Consider the following 26,290-nt stretch of genomic DNA (forward strand, 5'->3'; position numbering starts at 1 on the left):
CAAAATATCGATGCTGGTGGTGCTCTATCATGCTGTAAAAGGAATTCTTCGTCACCAAACTGTTTCTGGATGGTTGGGAGAAGTTGCTCTCGGAGGATGTGATGGTACCATTCTTTATTCATGGCTGTGTTCTTAGGCAAAATTGTGAGTGAGCCCACTCTCTTGGCTGAGAAGCAACCCCACACATGAATGGTCTCAGGATGCTTTACTGTTGGCATGACACAGGGCTGATGGTCGCGCTCACCTTGTCTTCTCCGGACAAGCTTTTTTCCAGATGCCCCAAACAATCGGAAAGGGGATTCAGGAAATTACTTTACCCCAGTCCTCAGCAGTCCAATCCCTGCACCTTTTGCAGAATATCAGTCTGTCCCTGATGTTTTTCCTGGAGAGAAGTGGCTTCTTTGCTGCCCTTCTTGACACCAGGCCATCCTCCAAACATCTTCACCTCACTGTGCGTGCAGATGCACTCACACCTGCCTGCTGCCATTCCTGAGCAAGCTCTGTACTGGTGGTGCCCCAATCCCACAGCTGAATCAACTTTAGGAGAAAGTCCTGGCGCTTGCTGGACTTTCTTGGGCGCCCTGAAGCCTTCTTCACAACAACTGAACCGCTCTCCTTGAAGTTCTTGATGATCTGATAAATGGTTGATTTAGGTGGAATCTTACTGGCAGCAATATCCTTGCCTATGAAGCCCTTTTTGTGCAAAGCAATGATGACAGCATGTGTTTCCTTGCAGGTAACCATGGTTGACAGTGGAAGAACAATGATTCCAAGCACCACCCTCCTTTTGAAGCTTCCAGTCTGTTATTCAAACTCAATCAGCATGAGAGAGTGATCTCCAGCCTTGTCCTCGTCAACACTCACACCTGTGTTAACGAGAGAATCACTGACATGTCAGCTGGTCCTTTTGTGGCAGGGCTGAAATGCAGTGGAAATATTTTTTGGGGATTCAGTTAATTTGCATGGCAAAGAGGGACTTTGCAATTCATCTGATCACTCTTCATATTCTGGAGTATATGCAAATTGCCATCATACAAACTGAGGCAGCCAACTATGTGAAAATTAATATTTGTGTCATTCTCAACTTTTGGCCACGACTGTACATTCCAATCACGGGATATTTGACCTTTTAGAATAAATAAGACACAGCAAGACGATGGATACAGCAAAGTGCAGTATAATTAAGCACTTAACCGCATTTTTTGGGTGGAGACTTTTTACTCTGTTATAGAACATTGCCAACAGAGACGGACACACAATCAGTGATACAGAGTGGGGTGGTGATGTCAAAGAGAGGGAGGGGAGGGCAAGAGGACAATTCAAGGAGAGAGATATGGAGAGAGAGCAGACAGGATATCAGGAAGCCCAAAACCTCCTGACAGGAAACCAGTGACATATAGGAAGGAACAAACAATCGTGCACATGCAAAAACACACACACACACACAGGAATCAAATAAGTCTACCCTTGACTGATTAAACAGTCACACCAGCAGCCAATAAGCCTCTAAAATAAACACGGCACAATCCTCTCGTTTCATTACCCATTTTTATTATCATATCAACAAACTGCAGCAGTAACAAACAAAAAAAGTTGAGAAGTTAAAATGACATTGCAAGACACAGTCCAAGATGATTATTTAATGTGAAGATACAGTCCCTTCAGATTGTATAACTTAAGTAACAGGGCAGATGTTACAGTACTGGCAGAGAAGCAAGAAAACCTCAGATTCCATATGGAGAACAGCACCTGCTTGGTCAGTCATTAAGGTTTACTGTAGCTGGTTATAACATACACAAATTATATCAGAGGGAAGTCACAAATTAGCGAAAGTATGCGTTTGTATTGGTGTTTCAATCTCACTGGGCCCTCCTGGACATGAGCATTTCTCTGATGTTGTCCTCAGCATCCTTCACAGTGCGCTCCAGGTACGTCTTCTTTTGCTGTAGAGAGGACAAAAAGGACAGATTCAGTCAACCACTCATTTACCCATCATGACCTCAGAGGGATATTTTCTTTTTTCATTTCTGGAGATGGCAGATGTCTTCACAATACTGGGGAACACAAGAAATGGAAACATGTCTACATACATTTCAAGTGAAATCGATGGGCATACCATTTAAAACGTTCTGTACAAAGAACTATCCAAATATCCACCCCTGGAACCAGTTTCAATGAAAATGTATTCTGCACGAAGTTCTAAATGCTGCAGGGAAAAGGCCACATGTGCCACGGACACCTGGTGAGCGAGTCGGAGAATGTGGCCATAAAGGGACTTTACAGCACCTTTCACAGATAGTTCAGGATCAATTCGATACACATCACTGACACCGCAAAGCTATAGACCAGGCACATAATTTCTGTTAATATGAATGCATAGGCCTACAGTCAGTCAAGTAATAACAACGGGTGCTATTCCTACCCAGTCGGTCTTGCTCCACAGAATATATGGGCCTATAACAGAGAATAGGGGGATGTGCACTGCATGACCAAAAGTACGTGGAAACCTGCTCGTCAAACATCTCATTCCAAAATCATGGGTATTGATGTGGAGTTGGTCCCCCCCCCCCCCCCCCCCCCCCCTTAAACTAATAAAACAAACAATTATACGTTTTCATGTCTTCATTTAACACACCATGTAAACATTCATAGCACACGTTGTAAAAAGTAGGTGAACCCTTGGATTTAATAACTGGTTGACCCTCGTTTGGCAGCAAGATCCTCAACCAAATGTTTTCTGTAGTTGCGGATCAGACCAGATCCGACGGTCCAGAGGAATTTTGGACCATTCCTCTTTACAAAATTGTTTCAGTTCAGCAATATTCTTGGGATGTCTGGTGTGAACTGCTCTCTTTGGGGTCATGCCACAGCATCTCAGTCGGAAGGGCGTATTTTCTTCTGGTGAAGCCATTCTGTTGATTTACTTCTGCGTTTTGGATCATTGTCCTGTTGCATCACCCATCTTCTGTTGAGCTTCAATTGGTGGACAGATAGCCCAACATTCTCCTGCAAATGTTTTGATAAATTTGGGAATTCATTTTTCCGTCAATGATAGCAAGCTGTCCAGGCCCTGAGGCAGCCCCAAACCATGATGCTCCCGTCACCATACTTTACAGTTGGGATGAGGTTGATGTTGGTGTGCTGTGCCTTTTATTCTCCACACATGTGTGTTCCCTCCAAACAACTCAATTTTAGTTAAATCTGTCCACAGAATATTTGCCAGTAGTGCTGTGGAACATCCACGTGCAGTTTTGCAAACTGACGTGCAGCAATGCTTTTTTTGGACAGCAGTGGCTTCTTCCGTGGTGTCCTCCCATGAACACCATTCTTGTTTAGTGTTTTACGTATCATAGACTTGTCAAGAGATTTTAGCATGTTCCGGAGATTTCTGTAAGGCTTTAGCTGACACTCTAGGATTCTTCTTAACCTCATTGAGCATTCTGCTCTGTCCTCTTGCAGTCATCTTTTCAGGACGGCCACTCCTAGGGAGAGTAGCAACAGTGCTGAACTTTCTCCATTTATAGACAATTTGTCTTACCGTGGACTGATGAACATCAAGGCTTTTAGAAATACTTTTGTAACCCTTTCCAGCTTTATGTAAGTCAACAATTCTTAATATTAGGTCTTCTGAGTTCTCTTTTGTTTGAGACATGGTTCACATCCGGCAATACTTCTTGTGAATAGCAAAGTCAAATTTTGTGAGATTTTTTTATACGGCAAGGCAGCTTTAACCAACATCTCTAATCTCATCTCATTGATTGAACTCCAGGTTAGCTGACTCCTGACTCCAATCAAGTTTTGGATTAGCCTTTTCCAACCTATACTGTGAGTGTTAAAATGATGTATTCAATATAGACAAGAAAATACAATAATTTGTGTTTTATTCGTTTAAGCACACTGTCTGTCTATTGTTGCGACTTAGATGAAGATCAGATCAAATTTGATGACCAATTTATGCAGACATCCAGATAATTCCCTTCACCCAAACTAAGGTGCCCGGACCATGAAAAACAGCCCTAGATCATTATCCCTCCTCCACCAAACTTTACATTTGGCACTATGCATTGGGGCAGGTAGTGTTCTCCTGGCATCTGCCAAACCCAGATTTGTCTGTCGGACTGCCAGATGGTGAAGCGCGATTCATCACTCCAGAGGACATTTCCACTGCTCCAGAGTCCAAAGGCAGCGAGCTTTACACCACTCCAGCCGACGCTTGGCAATCTTAGGCTTGTCTATCAAACATCTCTGGAGAGACCTGAAAATAACTGTGCAGCGATGCTCCCCATCCAACCTGGCAGAGCTTGAGAGGATCTGCAGAGAAGAATGGGGGACACTCCAACATTTTTGCTTTGTCATTATAGGGTATTTTGTAGATCGATGATGGAAGAAAATCTATTTAATCAATTTTAGAATAAGGTTGTAACAAAATATGGAAAAAGTTGAGGGGTATGAATACTTTCCGAATGCACTGTAGCGTGTATAATGTTCCTTGTCAAAACATGTTAAGACCCATATCTAAGGCAACATATGTGCCCTCTCACCAGTGTGGAATGCAGGAAAAGTTGAGCCTTTTGTTTATTCACAGATTTATGTTACGGTGAAAAACTAACGTAGCCGAGTGACGAAGCCCAAGGGGCCATCCCATTAAACAAGAATTATTAGGGACGCCCTATTGACCTCAAACAGGCAGTGTCATGGAGTCAATATACCCTCATCTAATGTTGAGCTTATGGAATCAATGCTGGTCCTCTTGCATTTATGTCAGTCTTGTTGTACAGTGCATGGATCCTCATGTATGCGATGACCAGCTCTGAGGACTTGAGCCAGGGAAACAATGGCAAGGTAGAAAGACTGCACACAGACGGAACAACAAATAGACCCGTTGTCATGTCGGGTCCCTACATCAAATGCAGAGGAAGCCTATTCTGAACAAATGCTGTTGCACGCTTGATGTTATCGAAGTTTCTAACAAATGTCGACATAACAATTCTGCCAATGATTACTTGACATTTACTGATGACTCATATCCCTATTTACTGTGCCTTAAAGTATTCATACGCCTTGACCTAGTCAACATTTTGTTGTGTTTCAGCCTGAATTCAAAATGGATTAAATAGACTTGTTCTCTCACCCAATACCACATAATGACAAAGTGAAAACATATATTTTTTTAATTGTTGCAAATTGATTCAAAATGAAATACAGAAATATCTGTCATATATTTTTCTTTCATGAGACCACGCCCAAATCCCCATCATTCGCCTATAGATAAGAATGGGATACAGGGGGCGGAGTTCGGTGTGCCTTGTGAGAACTTGTTGGCGAGTGGGTAAACTGCATCTACCATCCGTCCTATTGGCCAACGTGCAATCACTGGAAACTGAACTGGATGTTCTACGATCAAGACTATCCTACCAACGGGACATTAAAAACTGCAATATTTTATGTTTCACCGAGTCGTAGCTGAACGACGACATGGATAATATAGAGCTGGCTGGGTTTTCCGTGCATTAGCAGGACAGAGCAGCTACATCTGGTAAGACAAGGGGCAGGGGTGCGTGTCTATTTGTCAATAACTGGTGTGCGATGTCTAATATTAAAGAAGTCTCGAGGTATTGCTCGCCTGAGGCCGAGTACATCATGATAAACTGTAGACCACACTATCTACAGAGAGAGTTCTCATCTATATTAGTCGACTATTTACCACCACAAACTGATGCTGGCACTAGGACCGCTCTCAAAGAGCTGTGTAAGGCCAAAAGCAAACAAGAAAATGCTCATCAGGGACATTAATGCAGGCAAACTTAAATCCGTTTAACCTCATTTCTACCAGCATGTTAAATGTGCAACCAGAGGGGGAAAAAAACTTTAGACCACCTTTACTCCACACACAGAGACAACAACAAAGCTCTCCCTTGCCCTCCATTTGGCAAATCTGACCATAACAAAAACTAAAGAAGGAAGTACCAGTGACTCGCTCAATACGGAAGTGGTCAGATGACGGGGATGCTACGCTACAGGACTGGAATATGTTTCCGGGATTCATCCAATGGCATTGAGGAGTATACCACCTCAGTCACCGGCTTCATCAATGAGTGCATCGACGACGTCATCCCCACAGTGACCGTAAGTACATATCCCAACCAGAAGCCATGGATTACAGGCAACATCCAAACCGAGCTAAAGGCTAAGCCGCCGCTTCAAGGAGCTGGACACTAATCTGGACGCTTATAAGAAATCCCGCTATGCCCTCAGACGAACCATAAAAACAGGCAAAGCGTCAATATAGGACTAAGATTGAATCCTACTACACTGGTAATGACGCTCGTCGGATGTTGCAAGGATTGCAAACTATTACGGACAACAAAGGGAAACACAGCAGAGAGCTGCCGAATGACGTGAGCCTACCAGACGAGCTAAATGCCTTTTATGCTCGCTCGAGGCAAGCAACACTGAAGCATGCATGAGAGGACCAGCTGTTCCGGACAACAGTGTGATTACGCTCTCCATGGCCGATGTGAGCAAGACCTTTAAACAGGTTAACATTCACAAAGCTGCGGGGCCAGACTTATTACCAGGACATGTACTCAAAGCACGCACGGACCAACTGGCAAGTGTCTTCACTGACATTTTCAACCTGTCCCTGGCCAAGTCTGTAATACCTACATGTTTCAAGCAGACCACCATAGTCCCTGTGCCCAAGAAAGTGAAGGTAACCTGCCTAAATGACTACCGCCCCGTAGCACTCACGTCGGTAGCCATGAAGTGCTTTCAAAGGCTGGTCATGGCTCAAATCAACACCATCATCCCGGAAACCCTAGACCCACTTCAATTTGCATACAACATATCCACAGATGATGCAATGTCAATCGCACTCCACTCTCCCCTTTCACACCCGGACACCTAAAGGAACACCTATGTGAGAAAACTGTTCAATGACTACAGCTTAGCGTTCAATACCATAGTGCCCTCAAAGCGCATCACTAAGCTTAGGACCCTGGGACGAAACACCCTCTGCAACTGGATCCTGGACTTCCTGACAGTGGTGGTAAGGGTAGGCAGCAACACATGACACACTGATCCTCAACACGGGGACCCCTCAGGGGTGTGTGCTTAGTCCCCTCCTATACACCGTTCACCCACGACTGCCTTGCCAAGCACGACTCCAACACCATCATCAAGTTTGCTGATGACAACGGTGGTAGGTCAGATCACCAACAATGATGATACAGCCTATAGGGAGGTGGTCAGAGACCTGGCAGTGTGGTGCCAGGACAACAATCTCTCCATCAATATGAGCAAGACAAAAGAAGCTGATCGTGGACTACAGGAAAAGGAGGGCCAAACAGGCCCCCATTAACATCAATGGGGCTGAAGTGGAGCAGGTCGAGAGTTTCAAGTTCCTTGGTGTCCACATCACCAACAAACTATCAGAGTCCAAACACACCAATATAGTCATGAAGAGGGCACGACAACACCTCCTCCCCCCCCAGGAGACTGAAAGGATTTGGCATGGGTCCCCAGATTCTCAAAAAGTTCTACAGCTGCACCATTGAGAGCATCCTGACCGATTGCATCACCGCCTGGTATGGCAACTGCATGGCATCTGACCACAAGGCGCAACAGAAGGTAGTGCGTACGGCCCAGTACATCACTGGGGCCAAGCTTCCTGCCATCAAGGACCTATATACTAGACGATGTCTGAGGAAGGTCCAAAAAGTTGTCAAAGACTCCAGTCACTCAAGTCATAGACTGTTCTCTCTGCTATTGCACGGCAAGCGGTACCAGAGCGCCAAGTCCAGCTCCAAAAGGCTCCTTCAATTTCAAGCCATAAGACTGATGAACAATCAAACAGCCACTTGGACTATTTACATTGCCCCCCCATTTTTCTTTTACACTGCTGCTACTCACTGTTTATTATCTATGCAGTCACTTCACCGCTACCTACATGTACAAATGTCCTCGAGTAACCTGTACCCCTCTGCACATTGACTCGGTACCGGTAGCCACTGTACATAGAGGTCAACCGATTATGATTTTTCAACGCCGATACCGATTATTGGAGGACCAAAAAAGCCGATAACGATTAAATCTGACAATTTTTTAAATGTATGTTCTTAAAGGCACTTTAGTATTGCCAGTGTAACAGTATAGCTTCCGTCCCTCTCCTCGCCGCTACCTGGGCTCGAACCAGGAACACAATGACAACAGCCACCCTCGAAGCAGCGTTACCCATGCAGAGCAAGGGGAACAATCACTCCAAGTCTCAGAGCGAGTGACGTTTGAAACGCTATTAGTGTGCACCCCGCTAACTAGCTAGCCATTTCACCTCGGTTACACCAGCCTCATCTCGGGAGTTGATAGGCTTGAAGTCAGTCATAAACAGCACAATGCTTTAAGCATTGCAAAGAGCTACTGACAAAACGCACTAAAGTGCTGTTTGAATGAACGCTTATGAGCCTGCTGCTGCCTACCACCGCTCAGTCAGATACTTGTATGCGCAGTCAAATTATATGCAACGCAGGACACGCTAGATAAACTAGTAATATCATCAACCATGTGTAGTTAACTAGTGATAATGATTGTTTTTTATAAGATAAGTTTAATGCTAGCTAGCAACTTAACTTGGCTTACTGCATTCGCGTAACAGGCAGTCTCCTTGTGGAGTGCAAAGAGGCAGGTGGTTATAGCGTTGGACTAGTTAACTGTAAGGTTGCAAGATTGGATCCCCCGAGCCGACAAGGTGAAAATCTGTCGTTCTGCCCCTGAACGAGGCAGTTAACACAACATTCCTAGGCTGTCATTGAAAATAAGAATGCGTTCCTAACTGACTTGCCTAGTTAAATAAAGATGAAATAAAGGTGTAAAAGAAATAATAAGAATAATAATAAAATAAATAAATAGGCCAAATCGGTGTCCGAAAATACAGATTTCCGATTGTTATGAAAACATGAAATTGGCCCTAATTAATCGACCTCTAGTACATACCCTCGTTATTGTTGTTTTGTGTTACTTTTTTCCTTTATTTAGTAAACTCCATTTCTTGATCTGCATTGTTGGTTAAGGGCTTGTAAGTAAGCATTTCTCGGTAAGGTCTACGATCTGTTGTATTCAGCGCATGTGACAAATACATTTTTATTTGATATCGTTTACATAAGTATTCACACCCCTTATCTATGAAACTCCAAATTGAGCTCAGGCGCATCCAATTTCCTTGGATCATCCTTGAAAATGTCACTACAACTTGGAGTCCACCTGTGGCCAATTAAATCGTTTGGAAATTGTTTAGAAAGAAACACACCTGTCTATATAAGGTCCCCACAGTTGACAGTGCATGTCAGAGCAGAAACTATGCCAAGGAACTGTCTGTAGAGCTCCGAGATATAATTGTGATGAGGCATAAAGCTGAGGCAGAATATAAATATGCTTTTCATCGGCAGGGACTGGGAGACTAATAAGGATAGAGGGAACAATGAATGGAGCTGAACACAGGCAAATCCTTGATGAGAACCTGCTTCAGAGTGCAAATGACGTGCTGGGGTGAAGTTTTATGTTCCCAAGTACCCCTTATTTTATAATTATGTATTGTACTGACTCGATGTACACTCACTGGACTCTAACCACACACTCACACATACTGACACTCCAACACACACACGCATATTGTTGCCACACAGGTTCCTTCACACACGCTGCTGCTGCTACTACTGTTTAATTATCTATGCAGTCACTATACCCCCTACCTACATGTACATATTACCTCAATTACATCAACTAACCCGTATCCCTACACATTGACTCGGTACCGGTACCCCTTGTATGCAGCCTTGTTATTGTTATTTTATTGGCAGTACTATTTTTCCTTAGGGTTTATTGAAAATCTGTGGAAAGACTTGATTGCTTAACAGAGCTTGAGAAAATCTGCAAGGAAGAATGGGAGAAAATCCCCAAATCTAGATGTGCAAATCTGATACCCAAGTTGACTCAAAGCTGTAATCGCCGCCAAAGGTGTGACACGGTCGCCAGGTGTACGATGTTTTCTCCGACACATTGGTGCGGCTGGCTTCCGAGTTAAGCAGGCATTGTGTCAAGAAGCAGTGCAGCTTGGCCGGGTCATGTTTCGGAGGACGCACAGCTCTCGACCTTCACCTCTCTCGAGTCCGTACGGGAGTTGCAGCGATGAGACAAGACTAACTACCAATTGGATACCACGAAATTGGAGAGAAAAAGGAGTAAAAAAATAAAAAAAACATTAGGTCTTAATTTAATAAAAAATTGAATTTAGGCTATTAACAAAATGTGGAATAGGTCAAAGGGTATGAATACTTTCCGAAGGCATTCTATTTGATTTTAATCACTTTGATGGTACCCCTTTTGATTCGAACAAAAATGTCATACATATTTGCTCATGGTAAAAGTAGTTTTATAATTTAAAAGCTCTCTTTTTTTCCTTTAAAATTATTTATTTTTTCTCACAATTCTTAGGGTGTAGATTAGTCCCCATTTTACACCATCCGAGGTGTTTGTGTTGTGCCTGCCATTGGTTGAGACACAGCATACTCTTGAATACAGACTGGGTGTCATTTCAAATCGTAGAAATAGATTTCATACAATGGACATATCCCTTCAGACCACTGCAATTTAGCTGGCACATCATTGAAATTGAAACTTCCAAATAGTTCCACAGATTGCCACTGGTCCACCCACCATTGAATGTCTGTTCTACTATCGGTGTTATTATGATTTCAATAGGTTTCCTATGGATGATTGACAGTATAATTTAAAACTGATATTCTCGTTCAAGTCAACATTCTCTGATGTGTGGACCTCCAACCATCTATGTGTTGCCAGTTAATTTCTATTTCATTCCCATTTTAATACATTTATCAGCCAAAACATGGCACCCACGCTGTTTTCAAGAGCATGTTGTGTCTCAACTGGTGGCGGGCACAACACAAACACCTCAGATGATGTAAAATAAGGTCTAAGCTACAACATATGCGTAAATGAAAAGAAATTACATTGAAGGTTTAAAAAAAAAAGTTTCAGAATTTGATTTTAACAAATTGTTTTCAAGAAACTATACAAGAGTTTGCCAACTCTGTTTGTAAGCTTTTAAACTATATAAAACTCAACCGTTTGTCTTTTCCAGTGATGAAGAAATGGATGGTAGAGTATGCAAAACGAGTCAACTTTGAGCCCCTCTATCTCCTGAATATTTTGGCATTCAGGTCTAAAAAGTTAGTTTTCAGGACCACTTCAACCATGTGCAAATATGGGTTGAAGTATGGGTGCGGTCAAAAAGTGATTGAAATCAAATGGAATGACCCCAAAACAAACATTTCCATTTCATATATGGATGCAAATCACATTGGTTCTTTGAACAACATGAGGTTGCTGCTGAAGTGTTAAATGGCTATGTAACCAACATCTACCCATCCTCCCAAACCCCAGGGGTAATAATAATAAATCACCCCTTAATAACCCGTTGAAAAAGAGAAGAACTATAACAGAGGGCGCTGACAGTTGTTTAAAAGACATGTCATCACCCACCACAGATTAAGTACAATGACAGTCTGTACAGTGGCCAAAGCAGTGCCTCATTAACGTCATTGTTACTGCAGTCATCACACATACCTGGGTATCACGAGGGGAAGCAGGCCCACTGGAATACTGATGACATCATGTACACCTCATAAATTACCAGTGGAACCCCTCCGAGATGAGTTCATGCACAGACACGAGAGAACTTCCAGGCTGGATCTAAATACAGTGTGAATGGGTCCATTGGTGGGAACCCTGGGCTCCCGAGTGGCACAGCGGTCTAAAGCTCTGCATCTCAGTGCTAGAGGCGTCACGACAGACACCCTGGTTCGAATCCAGGCTGTATCACAACCGGCTGTGATTTGGAGTCCCATAGGGCAGCGAACAATTGGCCCAACGTTGGCCGTCATTGTAAATAAGAATTTGTTCTTAAGTGACTTGCTTCGTTAAATAAAAAGGTTAAAACATTTAAATTAATTAAAAAATGAAATGACATCCCAAAGAGTAAAGTGACTCAGGGTCTGAGATAGGAGTCATTCACTGACGGTAGGAAGCAGTTAGCCTTTACAAACAGCGAGCAGTCTTGTTTTTGGCAACAAACCCACCACGCATATAGAACAAAGAAGACTCTCCAAAAGTTCAAAAACATAAATGTGGTCTGCTATTTGCAGTCTTTCAGCTGACAAGCCATTTGTTTTTGTAGCACTAGCCATACAGTAACCATGGGAAACAGCACAGACTAATGAAACAGAAAATGGCTGGGAGGCATTAGTTGGCAAAAAAAAAGAAAATAACATCTGTCTGACATGCCAGTTTGATTACGAGTGAGTGAGGCTATGACCACAATCCTGTCCCGTAAGAGGGGAACCCTGGGCGTCGCTCCAGAGCCACGAGACTTAGAGGTGACCAGGGTGATGTCATGGGCTTGTCTGGGATTACACCACACCACTGGACAAGGCCACATTCAGACCCAAGGCCAGAAACCACACATACAGAGCTTTCAGAAAGTATTCACATGTTTACAAACTAATTAAAAATGAAAATCTGAAATGTCTTGAGTCAATAAGTATTTAACCCCTTTGTTATGGCAAGCCTAAATACAGTGCATTTGGAAAGTATTAAGACCGGTTGACTTTTTCCCATCTTGCTGCGTTACAACCTTATTCTAAAACGGATTAAATTATATACAATGTCCCATCAATCTACACATAGTATCCAATAATGACAAAGCAAATACAGGTTTTTAGAAATGTTTGCAAAGGTATAAAATTGTTTTAAAAATGAAACACCTTATTTACATAAGTATTCAGACACTTTGCTATGACACTCAAAATTGAGCTCAGGCGCATCCTGTTTCCATTGATCATCCTTGATGTTTCTACAACTTGATTGGACATGATTTGGAAAGGCACACACCTGTCTATATAAGGTCCCACAGTTGACAGTGCATGTCAGAGCAAAAACCAAGCCACGAGGTCAAAGGAATTGTCCATATAGCTCCGAGACAGGGTTGTGTCGAAGCACAAATCTGGGGAAGCATACCAAAACATTTCTTTGGCTCAATTGTTTCGAACAGGACCACCCAGGTCACCACAGAAGTTAGACTTCCCTTTGTTTGCATAGAACACAACCGCAGTAGCTCCCTTTGATACACAAGGCCCAATGGAGCACCTGACAACATCCCTTCCCTGAAATATACAGTTATACTCAACTTTGCACTTATGTTACATTGAACAGTGGAAAGGTGCCTATTGATTCAAACCAACTGCTGATTGATATAACAAAGGGATATCCCACTGAACACAATGCTCGTTTCCACAAGGACGAAACTAGGAACTGCTCTTCTGATCGAATGCAGACAAAAGACCAGTGTGAAACATTAGTTTAAAAATAAGAAAAGATCCAGCGGACGACATTCTTTGTGACCAATATTTCCTGTGGTGTATGGGAGTTTTGTCCCCATTGGGCCATGTTCTTGACAGGTCAGGCTGGAAAGTCATTCTGACATGATACATCTCACGCCACAGGTTCAATCAAGGTCTTTGACACTAGTTGTTGGGGTCTCTCTGTCACTTTCTATATCTAAACACATAGGGGAGAGAATTCCATGCTTGCTGCGCTAAAGAGGTGGTTCTCTCAGTCACTTCCGCCATGGCCTGATAACCCAGTGTCAAGTTGCCTCGAAAATAGACACAGGGCCATTCACACAGCCACCGACTTCATAAGGGAAGAACACATTTGTATAGTTTAGAAGTGAATAATATATTATTTGCACCATTTGTATTTGGCAGGCATGAGATGCCTGTTTTTTCAGATATCCGTTTCAACCCAATATAAAAATGCCCTTAAGCCATCATTCATTTGGCCTCAAATATGAATAGCATACATGGTACAGAAAATGATACAGGTTATATTGGAGACTGCAGAGGGAAAACAAACATCTGTTTCTGATTTTTAAAAAGAGCGGCTGTGGAAGGAATGCAATAACTGGTTTTAGGGCACACAGTGTATTGACTACAACATCTACAGTAGGGTTTGGGTCATTTCAGAAAGTGACTGGAAATTCAATTCATGAGTTGCATTTCAATTCACTTCCTTTACTGAGGGAATGTAAAAGTGAATCGATCCCAACACTGATCTACAGGAAGTCTTAAGCTAAGTGGGAGAGATATCGAGGACTAAACCTTTGAAATATTCAAAAGTGTCTGGATCTGTGCACACATAGGCGGCAGGTAGCCTAGTGGTTAGAACGTTGGGCCAGTAACTGAAAGGTTCGTGGATCAAATCCCCGAGCTGATTGTAAATAAGATTTTGTTCTTAACTGACTTGCCTAGTTAAATTTTAAATTAACATTTTAAAAATTAAAAAATCTACGCCAATATTACTGCATACCTCAAGCTCCTTAATTTTCTCATCTGCTGTCTTCTGTTTGTAAGTCAGCTGTGTGTTGATATCTTCTTTAGACTGCAAGATGAACCTGAGAGAGCGAGAGACAGAGGAGAGCATGAAGTCAGTGTGTGAGGTGTCTCAAAAACCTAACCCTAGGCAACAGCAGAGACTAGGGTCTGGTTTGTTTCAATGACGGACTCTTTTAGCATAGAGCAGGGGTCTCCAACAGGTCAATCGCAAGCTACCAGTAGCTCGCAGCCCACATAGGAGTAGCTCGCCAAAACTCAGAAAGTACATGCAATATTTCATGTTTTCTACTGCAAACTGTCATAAACAAATCTCACAAGTATCAGACACCACAAGCTCCCGGCTACTATCTAAACAACGGAACATTGACATTATCCTACCCCTGGTTAAACACTATTGGCGTAAAAAGCCAAACATAATACAATATCTGCCAATTAATTTCCAGCAATATAGCCTGTCTGTGTGGTGCATGAGTTTCTCTATCACTCTGTGTGTAACAGAAATACTTTCCCCAAAACCTTTTAAATTAAATGGTAAGTGCAAAGTAGGCTTACCTGGCAGAAGTATATCATGAGTAAGTATATAATTTGTATCTACCATGTTATTTGCTAACTGACATGAAATGAGCAGCAGCTGTACAGAACCATTGCTAGACCGGCACATTTCTCACTCGCTAGATGCACAATTAAAAGGCCCAGATGCGCAATTAAAAGGGAATTACGCACACACACACACACATTTTTTTTTTATTCAAGACCTAAAAAAAAATAATGGTATTCTAATGTGATTTAAGCATTGACATGGATAACTCAGAGTATACAGCTCTGGAAAAAATTAAGAGACCACTGCAAAATTATCAGTTCCTCTGGTTTTACTATTTATAGGTATGTGTTTGGGTAAAATTAACATTTAGAGCAATTATTTGCAGAAAATGACAACTGGTTAAAATAACAAAAAAGATGCAGTGTTGTCAGACCTCGAATAATGCAAAGAAAATAAGTTCATATTCATTTTTAAACAAAACAATACTAATAATGCTTGATCTTTGGAAGAGTTCAGAAATCAATATTTGGTGGAATAACCCTGATTTTCAATCACAGCTTTCATGTGTCTTGGCATGCTCTCCACCAGTCTTTCACATTGATGTTGGGTGATTTTATGCCACTCCTGGCGCAAAAATTCAAGCAGCTCGGCTTTGTTTGCATCCATCTTCCTCTTGATCACATTCCACAGGTTTCAATAGGGTTCAGGTCTGGAGATTGGGCTGGCCATAACAGGGTCTTGATCTGGTGGTCCTCCATCCACACCTTGATTGACGTGGCTGTGTGGCATGGAGCATTGTCCTACTGGAAAAACCCTAGATGCCTAGTTTGCGTCAACTATTATTATCCAACGCATACAATGACATTCAAGACGATTCTGTGCTTCAGACTTTGTTTGGGGAAGTCCCTTTCCTGTTCCAGCATGACAATGCCCCCGTGTGCACAACACGGTCCATAGAGAAATAGAGAAATGGTTTGTCCAGATCGGTGTGGAAGAACTTAACTGGTCTGCACAGAGCTCTGATCTCAACCCCATCAAATACCTTTGGGATGAATTGGAATGCCGACTGCAAGCCAGGCCTAATCGCCCAACATCAGTGCCTGACCTCACTAATGCTCATGGCTGAACGGAAGCAAGTCCCCGCAGCAATGTTCCAACATCTAGTAGAAAGCCTTCCCGGAAGAGTGGGGGCTGTTATAGCAGCAAAGGGGGGATCAACTCCATAATAAATACTATGATTTGTAATGAGATTCGACGAGCAGGTGTCCACATACTTTTGGTCATGTAGTGTATGCTTTGATTTCTAAGACATTCTAAGGTTTGTATCATTCACAACTAAAGTTCCCAAATAACAAAATCTAGCATTAAGGACCTGTTTCAAATTAGCCCTTTTACACTCACTTCATATGCGCACTCGCTCCATAATGGTAAAAATATAATTTCTATTTCATTCAGCTACGTTCAATTATATTCTTCTTACTATAAAATCATAATATAAAATAATGGCACGGGACTGATAAGAATATCTTGTCAGCTAAATGAACTAGCCAACCTATGGCAATGAACATAGCCAGAACATAGCCAGATAACTAACATAACATTGGGCTCCCGAGTGGTGCAGCGGTCTAGCACTGCAACTCAGGCATCACTACAGACACCCTGGTTCGAATCCAGGCTGTATCACAACCGGCCATGATTGGGAGCCTCATAGGGCAGCTCATAATTGGCCCAAATTTGTTCATAATTGGCTTGCCTAGTTAAATAAATGTTAAATAAATAAAATATATATATAAAAAAACTAATTCTGTTTTTCTGAAATACATTTTCTTTATATCATGTTTCTTTAGAACTGACTCAAAAATAATGGATTTATGGTGATGGTGTATATTTGGCATGACGGCGGACTTTTGCATGACAATAACTAGCTGACAATTTCATGCCTAGTTGGGGTCGCAAGAATTTTCAGATATGAAAATGGGGTTGTGGGCAAAAAAGTTTGCGAACCCCTGCATTAGAGTATATGACAAGATGAACAATCATCTACAACAGTGGTTCCCAAACTGTGGGGCTTGCCCCCTAGAATTGCAAGAAAATATGTTTTTAAACTGCAAAATGTTCTTTGCACCCCATGACAAAATGTGTAGAATTGAAGGAAATCAGCTTTTAACCTGTAAAATTCTCTCCACAATCAAGAGTGATTTGAACAGTTTGTGTCATAAACAGTGCTTGTCCCCATTTGAAATAGACATGGTGAGTTTAATAACAATAAAAATATATAACATTTAATGTTGTTACTGTAACAAATGTTACATATATATGTATCTGTTATAATTCATATATAGGCTACATGAATACATACATAAGGACTATGTTTCTTCATGGGAAGTGTTCTATTAGTGAAATCCAATAGTAAACTGCCAGAGAATACTACTCACATGCGTCCTACTCCTTCATACATGCGGGTGTTGTCTGGTAGGGTTTTTATTTCTGCATGTGTCAGGTTGGCATGTTTCTTCATGCGAGTGAGCTGGTCGATCTGAAGATCTGCCAGTTTCGCCTTTTGTTGTGTGTCAATCATTTTCGATTGCAGCTCTGCAAAGGCCTGCATGAACAAATATGACAGCATTATTTCAAACATCAAAAATCAGACCTGCGTTTCTATTAAAATACATATTTGAAATCGCTTGAACAATTGCTTTAGGCTGCCTGCAGTCTTCGGTGGGTGGGGTTTACACTTTTAGGACTTTTCTATTGCAATAGGCAAGCTCAAGACTAGCAGAGTTTTAGTAAGTATTTGAAATGATGGCAAATAGTGAACATAGGTCTGGTCAAAATTATCCCATTGTCCTATCACTGAGGAACCATCTCTGCTCATTATAGCTAGCGTTAGTTAGCAGGCTAGCTATAACAGACTTGTGCTTCGACTTGTTTTAGTTTTGTTTGACTAGCTAGGTCTAATATTGTCTGATGAAAATGTAAGTGATGACTCATCGTGTCAAATATTTATTATAGCTAGTATCTACACACTGTTGCTAGATAGCTAACCCAACTGCCACGATCTAGCTAACTAACTGACAGCGCATGAATTCAGAAACTAACGTTGGCTAGCAAGCTAACGTTAGCGCACAAGCCATGCAGCATGACTCAATCACATCTTAACGCTTTGTTATAAATAACACATACATCATTTTTGGTAAACTGTTGAATCATTTCCCTGTTACACTTAACTTATTCGACCATTGTATTTGATAGAAAGAATGAAAAGAGGATTAAATGATGTACCTTCTTCAGCTCTAAATCTATGGGGGCCGCCATGTTGAACACGAGAACGTAACAACGAACCACGCCCATAAAAGTATCTTACAGTTTCTGCCTTCTTCAGCCGGCCCAGAGACGTACTTTTACCATGCATCATTTTCTTTGACAGATGGATTTCTGAAAAACATTTGGTTTAATGATTATGGCTGGTATAATGTCATATTTTGCCAGCATCATCTAAGCTGTAATACGTTATGTTCCCTGTATGTGAGAGTACTATGGCCTCTGCCTTGAGGTCTATACCTTTATGGCACAGGTGGTAGTGAATCAAATAAAATGTTATTGGTCACATACACATATTTAGTGGATGTAGCGAAATTATTATGTCCCTTGCTCCAACTATGCAGTAATATCTAACAATACAAGCAAATCTAAAAAGTAAAATAATGGAATTAATTCAAATTTAAATATTAGGATGAGGCAGAATATAAATACAGTGCAACACTTTTTCCACATTTGTTACTCAGTACTTTGTTGAATCACCTTTGGCAGCGATTACAGCCTGGAGTCTTCTTGGGTATGACGCTACAAGCTTGGCACACCTGAATTTGGGGAGCTTCTCCCATTCTTCTCTGTAGACCCTTTCAAGCTCAAGTCAGGTTGGATGGGGAGCGTCGCTGTACAGCTATTTTCAGGTCTCTCTAGAGATGTTAGATCGAATTCAAGTCCGGGCTCTGGCTGGGCCACTTAAGGACATTCAGAGACTTGTCCCGAAGACACTCCTTTGTCTTGGCTGTGTGCTTAGGGTCGTTGTCCTGTTGGAAGGTTAACCTTTGCCCCAGTCTGAGGTCCTGAGGGCTCTGGAGCAGGTTTCATCAAGGATCTCTCTGTACTTTGCTCCATTAATCTTTCCCTCGATCCTGACTAGTCTCCCAGTCCCTGCCGCTGAAAAACATACCCACAGTATGATTCTGCCACCACCATGCTTCACCGTAGGGATGGTGCCAGGTTTCCTCCAGACAGACGTGACACTTGGCATTCAGGCTAAAGAGTTCAATCTTGGTTTCATCAGAAGAAAGAATCTTGTTTCTCATTGTTCGAGAGTCCTTTAGGTGCCTTTTGTGAAACTCCAAGCAGGCTGTCATGCGCATTTGACTGAGGAGTGGCATCTGCCTGGCCACTTTTCCATAAAGGCTTGATTAGTGGAGTGCTGCAGAGATGGTTGTCCTTCTGTAAGGTTCTCCCATCTCCACAGAGGAACTCTGGAGCTCTGTCAGAGTGACCATCAGGTTCTTGGGTACCTCCCTGACCAAGGCCCTTCTCCCCCGCTTGCTCAGTTTGGCTGTGTAGACAGCTCTAGGAAGAGTCTTGGTTGATCCAAATTGCTTCCATTTAAGAATGATGGAGGCCACTGTGTTCTCTTCAAATGTTATTTGTCACATGCGTCAAATACAATAGGTGTAGGCCTTACAGTGACGAATGTGTGTGAAAAATAACAAATAACTCAAGAGCAACAACAAAATAACAGTAACGAGGCTATATACAGGGGGTACCGGTACAGAGTCAATGTGCGGAGGCACAGGTTAGTCGAGTTACTATGTACAGTACCAGTCAAAAGTTTGTACACACCTACTCATTCAAGGGTTTTTCTTTAGTTTTACTATTTTCTACATTGTAGAAAAAGAGATGGCAGAGTGAAGGAAAAGCAGCCAACAAGTGCTCAGTATATGTGGGAACTCTTTCAAGATTATTGGAAAAGCATTCCAGGTAAAGCTGGTTGAGAGAATGCCAAGAGTGTGCAAAGCTGTCTCCAAGGCAAAGGGTGACTACTTTGAAGAATCTCAAATATAAATTATATTTGGATTTGTTTAAAACTTCCATGTGTTATTTCATAGTTTTGATGTCTTCACTATTATTCGACAATGTAGAAAATAGTAAACATAAAGAAAAACCTTTGAATGAGTAGGTGTGTCCAAACTTTTGACTACATGTAGGTAGAGGTAAAGTGACTATGCATAGATAATAAACAGAGTGTAGCAGCAGCTACAGCAGCTAGTATAGGTAGCCATTTGATAAACTGTTCAGTAGTCTTATGGCTAGGGGGTTCAAGCTGTTTAGAAGCCTTTTGGACCTAGACTTGGTGCACTGGTACTGCTTGCCGTGCAGTAGTAGAGAGAACAGTCTATGACTGCTGGAGTCTTTGGCAATTTTTAGGGCTTTCCTCTGACACTGCCTGGTATAGAGGTCCTGGATGGCAGGAAGCTTGGCCCCAGTGATGTACTGGGCCGTACGCACTACCCTCTGTAGATCTGAGGACCCATGCCAAATCTTTTCAGTCTCCTGAGGGTGAACATGCATTGTCGTGCCCTCTTCACAGCCACAACTGTCAGTAAGAGTGTCCATCACTGAGTCTTTGAATGAAGAGATGGAGATAAAACTGTCCAATTTGAGTGTTTTTTGCAGCTCGTTCCAGTCGCTAGCTGCAGTGAACTGAAAAGAATAGCGACACAGGGATGTGTGTGCTTTGGGGACCTTTAACAGAATGTGACTGGCAGAACAGGTGTTGTATGTGGAGGATGAGGGCTGCAGTAGGAGAGGATCTGCAGAGAAGAATGGGAGAAACTCCCCAAATACAGATGTGCCAAGCTTGTAGCGTCATACCCAAGAAGACTTGATGCTGTAATCACTACCAAAGGTGCTTCAACAAAGTACTGAGTAAAGGGTCTGAATACTTAAGTAAATGTGATATCAGTTTTTATTTGTGATAAGTTTGCAAAAATGTCTAAAAACCTGATTTTTTTTATTTGTATTAATTCCATTATTTTGATTTTTAGATTTGCCTGTGTTGTTAGATATTACTGCACAGTTGGAGCTATGAACATAATCATTTCGCTACACCCACAATAGCATCTCTCAAATATGTGTATGTGATCAATAACATTTGATTTGATTTGATTCACGGCCTCCGGGGCAAAATAAGTTTGACACCCCTGACGTAAAGTCTATCAGGCCATTATCATTGTGTAATTGAAAGACACTGTCACCAGATTCTCAGGGATGTGCATCGGCCTTCAGTTTGACCCTCTCCTCATTGTCAAAGTTGTATTCACCTTGCTTATGATACCTGATATAACTATGGATAAATACTGTAAATATGTGCCATTCGTGGACAGGACAGGTGCACAGAGTTGGTGATCCTGAAACATCTCAAACCTTCTCAAAGACAGAAACAGGCACTGAGGCACACTGACCTGATGGCCATTACAATGGTCATGACTGTCAGATACAGAAAGGATACCCTTATGATGTATTTTGCATCATATTATGCTGCGTTTTGCATCATACAGGGATGATTTCTGTATTTTGAACATTACATATCTTGAAAACATGATCGCTGACAAGCAAAAAAAATAGGGATTATGCCAACAATGAACAAATTAAACAAATAACAAAAGTTCATTTTTGGGTGGATTTCTTTCTTTAAGCACAGGCAGCATAGAAATAGCACACATAGAACAGATCTACCGCTTTTTATACTTGCTTTCAATGAGAATGAGCCAAAAAGTAACATATTGCAGTATTTATTTATTTTTTACTCCGCTGTCAAGAGGGGGGCCGCTAAAATGTTTTGCTCTGACTGCATGAGTAGGTATGGATGTCATTACACAGACCCAAGAGCCACTGCGGTCCCTCATGATGAGTTCAGCATTTTTTGTGGCCCCCACCCCATCAAAGTTGCCCATCCCTGGTCTAGAGGGTTTGTTGCATGTGATAACTTCATGCAGGAGAGAGGCAGCCGTTGTCACGCCCTGACCTGAGTATTCTTTGCTTTCTTTATATATTTTGGTTAGGTCAGGGTGTGACATGGGTGATGTATGTGTTTTCTACTGTCTAGGGGTTTTGTAGGTTTATGTGGTTGTTTACCATCTAGGTGTTTATGTATGTCTATGGTTGCCTAGATTGGTTCTCAATTAGAGGCAGCTGTTTATCGTTGTCTCTGATTGGGAACCATATCAGGCAGCCATCTTCTTTGGGTATTTCGTGGGTTATTGTCTATGTGATGTTGCATGTTTGCACTCAGTTTTGATAGCGGTCACGGTCGTCTTGTTATTTTGTTTATTTAGTGTACTTTGTGTTTTTTCGTCTTTCATTAAAAAGATGTATTCACATCACGCTGCGCTTTGGTCTCCTCACTACGACGATCGTGACAGAATAACCCACCAACAATGGACCAAGCAGCGTGGTAACGGCCAGCAGCAGCAGCGGCAAAGAACGCAGGACTCATGGACTTGGGAGGAGATTCTGGACGGTGAAGGACCCTGGGCACAGCCAGGGGAATATCGCCGCCCCAAAGCAGAGCTGGAGGCAGCGAAAGCAGAGAGACGCCGGAATGAGGAGGCAGCACGGCAGCGTGGATGGAAGCCCGAGAGGCAGCCCCAAAAATGTATTGGTGGGGGTAGGAGACCTGCGCCAACTTCCTGTGCTTACCGGGCAGGCACCGTGTTATGCGGTGGAGCGCACAGTCTCTCCAGTGTGTGTGCATAGCCCGGTGCGGTACATTCCAGCTCCTCGTAACGGCTGGGCTAGAGTGGGCATCGAGCCAGGTGCCATGAAGCCGGCTTTACGCATCTGGTCTCCAGTGCGTCTCCTCGGGCCGGCATACATGGCACCAGCCTTACGGATGGTGTCCCCGGTTCGCCAGCACAGCCCCGTGCGGGCTATTCCACCTAGCCGCACTGGCCTGGCTACCGGGAGCATTCAACCAGGTAAGGTTGGGAATGCTCAGTGCTCAAGAGCTCCAGTGCGCCTGCATGGTCCGGTCTATCCAGTGCCACCTCCACGCGCCAGAGTCTCCCGTCTGTCCGGAGCCGCCAGAGTCTCCCGTCTGTCCGGAGCCGCCAGAGTCTCCCGTCTGTCCGGAGCCGCCAGAGTCTCCCGTCTGTCCGGAGCCGCCAGAGTCTCCCGTCTGTCCGGAGCCGCCAGAGTCTCCCGTCTGTCCGGAGCCGCCAGAGTCTCCCGTCTGTCCGGAGCCGCCAGCCAACCAGGAGCTGCCAGAGCCGTGACAGCGATGCCAGAGTCACCCTCCTGTCCGGAGCCGCCAGAGTCGCTCCTCAGTCCAGAGGTGCCTTTCCGTCCAGTGGCGCTCTCTGCGATGATCTTCAGTCCAGGGCTCGCTGCGAGGGTCCCCGCTCCTGAGGCGCCACCTAAGTGGACCAAGACTGAGATAGAGCGGGGTCCACGTCCCGCACCCGAGCCGCCGCAGTGAAAGAGGCCCACCCGAACCCTCCCTTTTAGATTAGGTTTTTGCAGCCGGAGTCTGCACCTTTGTGGGGGGGTACTGTCACGCCCTGACCTGAGTGTTCTTTGATTTCTTTATATATTTTGGTTAGGTTAGGGTGTGACATGGGTGATGTATGTGTTTTTGTACTGTCTAAGGGTTTTGTAGGTTTATGTGGTTGTTTACCATCTAGGTGTTTATGTATGTCTATGGTTGCCTAGATTGGTTCTCAATTAGAAGCAGCTGTTTATCGTTGTCTCTGATTGGGAACCATATTTAGGCAGCCATCTTCTTTGGGTATTTCGTGGGTTATTGTCTATGTGATGTTGCATGTTTACACTCAGTTTTGATAGCGATCATGTTCGTCTTGTTATTTTGTTTGTTTAGTGTACTTCGTGTTTTTTCGTCTTTCATTAAAAAGATGTATTCACATCACGCTGCGCTTTGGTCTCCTCACTACGACGATCGTAATAGCCGTGATATTTTATTTTTGATAATTGTGTAGCTGGGAGATTGATTAATTTCAGTTTGACCTTTCATGCCTACTTTTTTATTGAAACAGTTTTTATTAACTATGTCTGTTGCTGATTATTATTACAGTATAATAACTATAAGTTGAAAATATTATGTTAAGTTTCAAACCATACAGTATGTAGAGCAGCAGTAATAAGAACCTGACAGGGGAATTGAGAAAAATACTAGGAAATGTATTATGCAGTAGCAGAGTACAAAGTGGTTGTTTAATTGAATATATCCACATTATCAGTCACACTGGTATTCAGTACAGTATGAATGGCCATGGCCCTAAGACTGCTTGAACTGTATCAGAGCAAGTGCGCCTCTGCAAGACTCCCCCCTTAGCAGTGTACATTTGCCCATTTCTAAGTTATTTGTCTATATCCTTTTCTCAAAAGGTACTAGAAATTAGCATTTAAAAGTTTGGGGGCATACACCGAGACCCGAGGAACAAAATGTGTCAACCCCCAATGTCAGAGTCACTCCTACACCCCTGCGCACACACAGACGCAATGATGGGTGTCTAACAAAATACATATAATGTGCTAAATGAGGGGATGGGGCTCACATGCATGATGGCTCTCGTAGTTCTCTCAGGTATTGTCAGACCCCATGAATGCAGTAGTCCTTATATTTCCTCTGACAGTGGTTCCTCTTCTTACCATTGCCCTTTCTCTTGCCCTCCCTTCTCCTGTCTGTGAAGGGAGCCACGGGCAGAACTTTCAGTTTGGTGGAAAATGCCACTGGAGATGAGCGGGAGTGGAAAGTAAAGGACAATGTATTTATACAATATAATATACACTGAGTATACAAAACATTAAGAACACCTGCTCTTTCCATAACATAGACTGACCAGGTAAATGGTCACTTGTTAAATCCCCTTCACTCAGTGTAGATGAGCTGGAGGAGACAGGCTAAAGAAGGATTTTTAAGCCTTGAGACATGGATTGTGTATGTGTGTCATTCAGAGGGTGAACGGGCAAGACAAAAACATTTAGCCTTTGAACAGGGTATGGTAGTAGGTGTATCAATAATGGTCCTCAGACCAAAGGTCATCCAGCCAACTTGTGGAAAGCTATCGACACCTAGAGTCCATGCCCTGAAAAATTGAGGCTGTTCTGAGAGAGAGGGGGGGGGCAACTCAATATTAGAAATGTGTTCTTTTTGCTTGGTATACTCAGTGTATATGGTCCATATACATTGTAAATAGGTTTACTACTAAACTGTGAATCTTTGCAAACAGTTTCCAATTTCAGAGAGGCTGATGAATACGTACAGTATATATAAACTGTGGTAACCTACTGCACCTCTTGGAAAGTGCATTTCATAATCCCCAGACAGGTGGTCATCTACACCATGTTCATAATAGTATTCCTCCTTCTTGTCATATTCCACCCGTTCGTCTGTTATTTTGTTATCATTGTGGAGGAGACTGTCCACAGATATCTGGGCAGGGACTTACCTTCGTGCCCGTCAATGGCATTGACAGAGGCACCACTGGATAGCCTGAAAGACACTGGAGACACACATGGGACTTTTATTTGAATACTATTAGGGAATAAGATTGAACGCAGTCACACAAGGTAATCCCTCCCGAGTGACAGCAAAAATAGTCAGAGGAAACATATGCTCTGACTCCAGTTAATTTACATGTTAATACTAGAATATACACCTATTTTACAATCATGTTATCTTTATAATAATCATATATTCCTAGAGTATACAGTAGTGGACAAAAGTTTTGAGAATACATTTTCACAAAGTCTGCTGCCTCAGTTTGTATGGTGGAAATTTGCATATACTCCAGAATGTTATGAAGAGTGATCAGATGAATTGCAATTAATTGCAAAGTCCCTCCTTGCCATGCAAATGAACTGAATCCCCAAAAAACATTCCACTGCATTTCAGCCCTGCCACAAAAGGACCAGCTGACATCATGTCAGTGATTCTCTCGTTAGCACAGGTGTGAGGAAGGCTGGAGATCACTCTTTCATGCTGATTGAGTTCGAATAACAGACTGGAAGCTTCAAAAGGAGGGTGGTGCTTGGAATCATTGTTCTTCCTCTGTCAACCATGGTTACCTGCTAGGAAACACGTGCCGTCATCATTGCATTGCACAAAAAGGGCTTCACAGGCAAGGATATTGCTGTCAGTAAGATTGCACCTAAATCAAACATTTATCAGATCATCAAGAACTTCAAGGACAGCGGTTCAATTGTTGTGAAGAAGGCTTCA

The 26,290-nt window shown here is 42.7% G+C and overlaps 1 protein-coding gene across 1 annotated transcript; it reads right to left on the bottom strand.

The window, feature by feature from the left end:
- Nucleotides 1–1,532: 1,532 nt before the first annotated feature.
- On the bottom strand, nucleotides 1,533–18,338 carry pfdn1 (prefoldin subunit 1). Its single transcript, NM_001160698.2, is given in 4 exon segments — nucleotides 1,533–1,943; nucleotides 14,437–14,521; nucleotides 17,439–17,605; nucleotides 18,286–18,338. Coding segments are annotated over 4 exon segments (369 nt in total). The 5' UTR covers nucleotides 18,319–18,338; the 3' UTR covers nucleotides 1,533–1,859.
- Nucleotides 18,339–26,290: the final 7,952 nt, after the last annotated feature.

The sequence above is a fragment of the Oncorhynchus mykiss genome, chromosome 12 (assembly GCF_013265735.2).
Source record: "Oncorhynchus mykiss isolate Arlee chromosome 12, USDA_OmykA_1.1, whole genome shotgun sequence".
Lineage (NCBI taxonomy): Eukaryota > Metazoa > Chordata > Actinopteri > Salmoniformes > Salmonidae > Oncorhynchus > Oncorhynchus mykiss.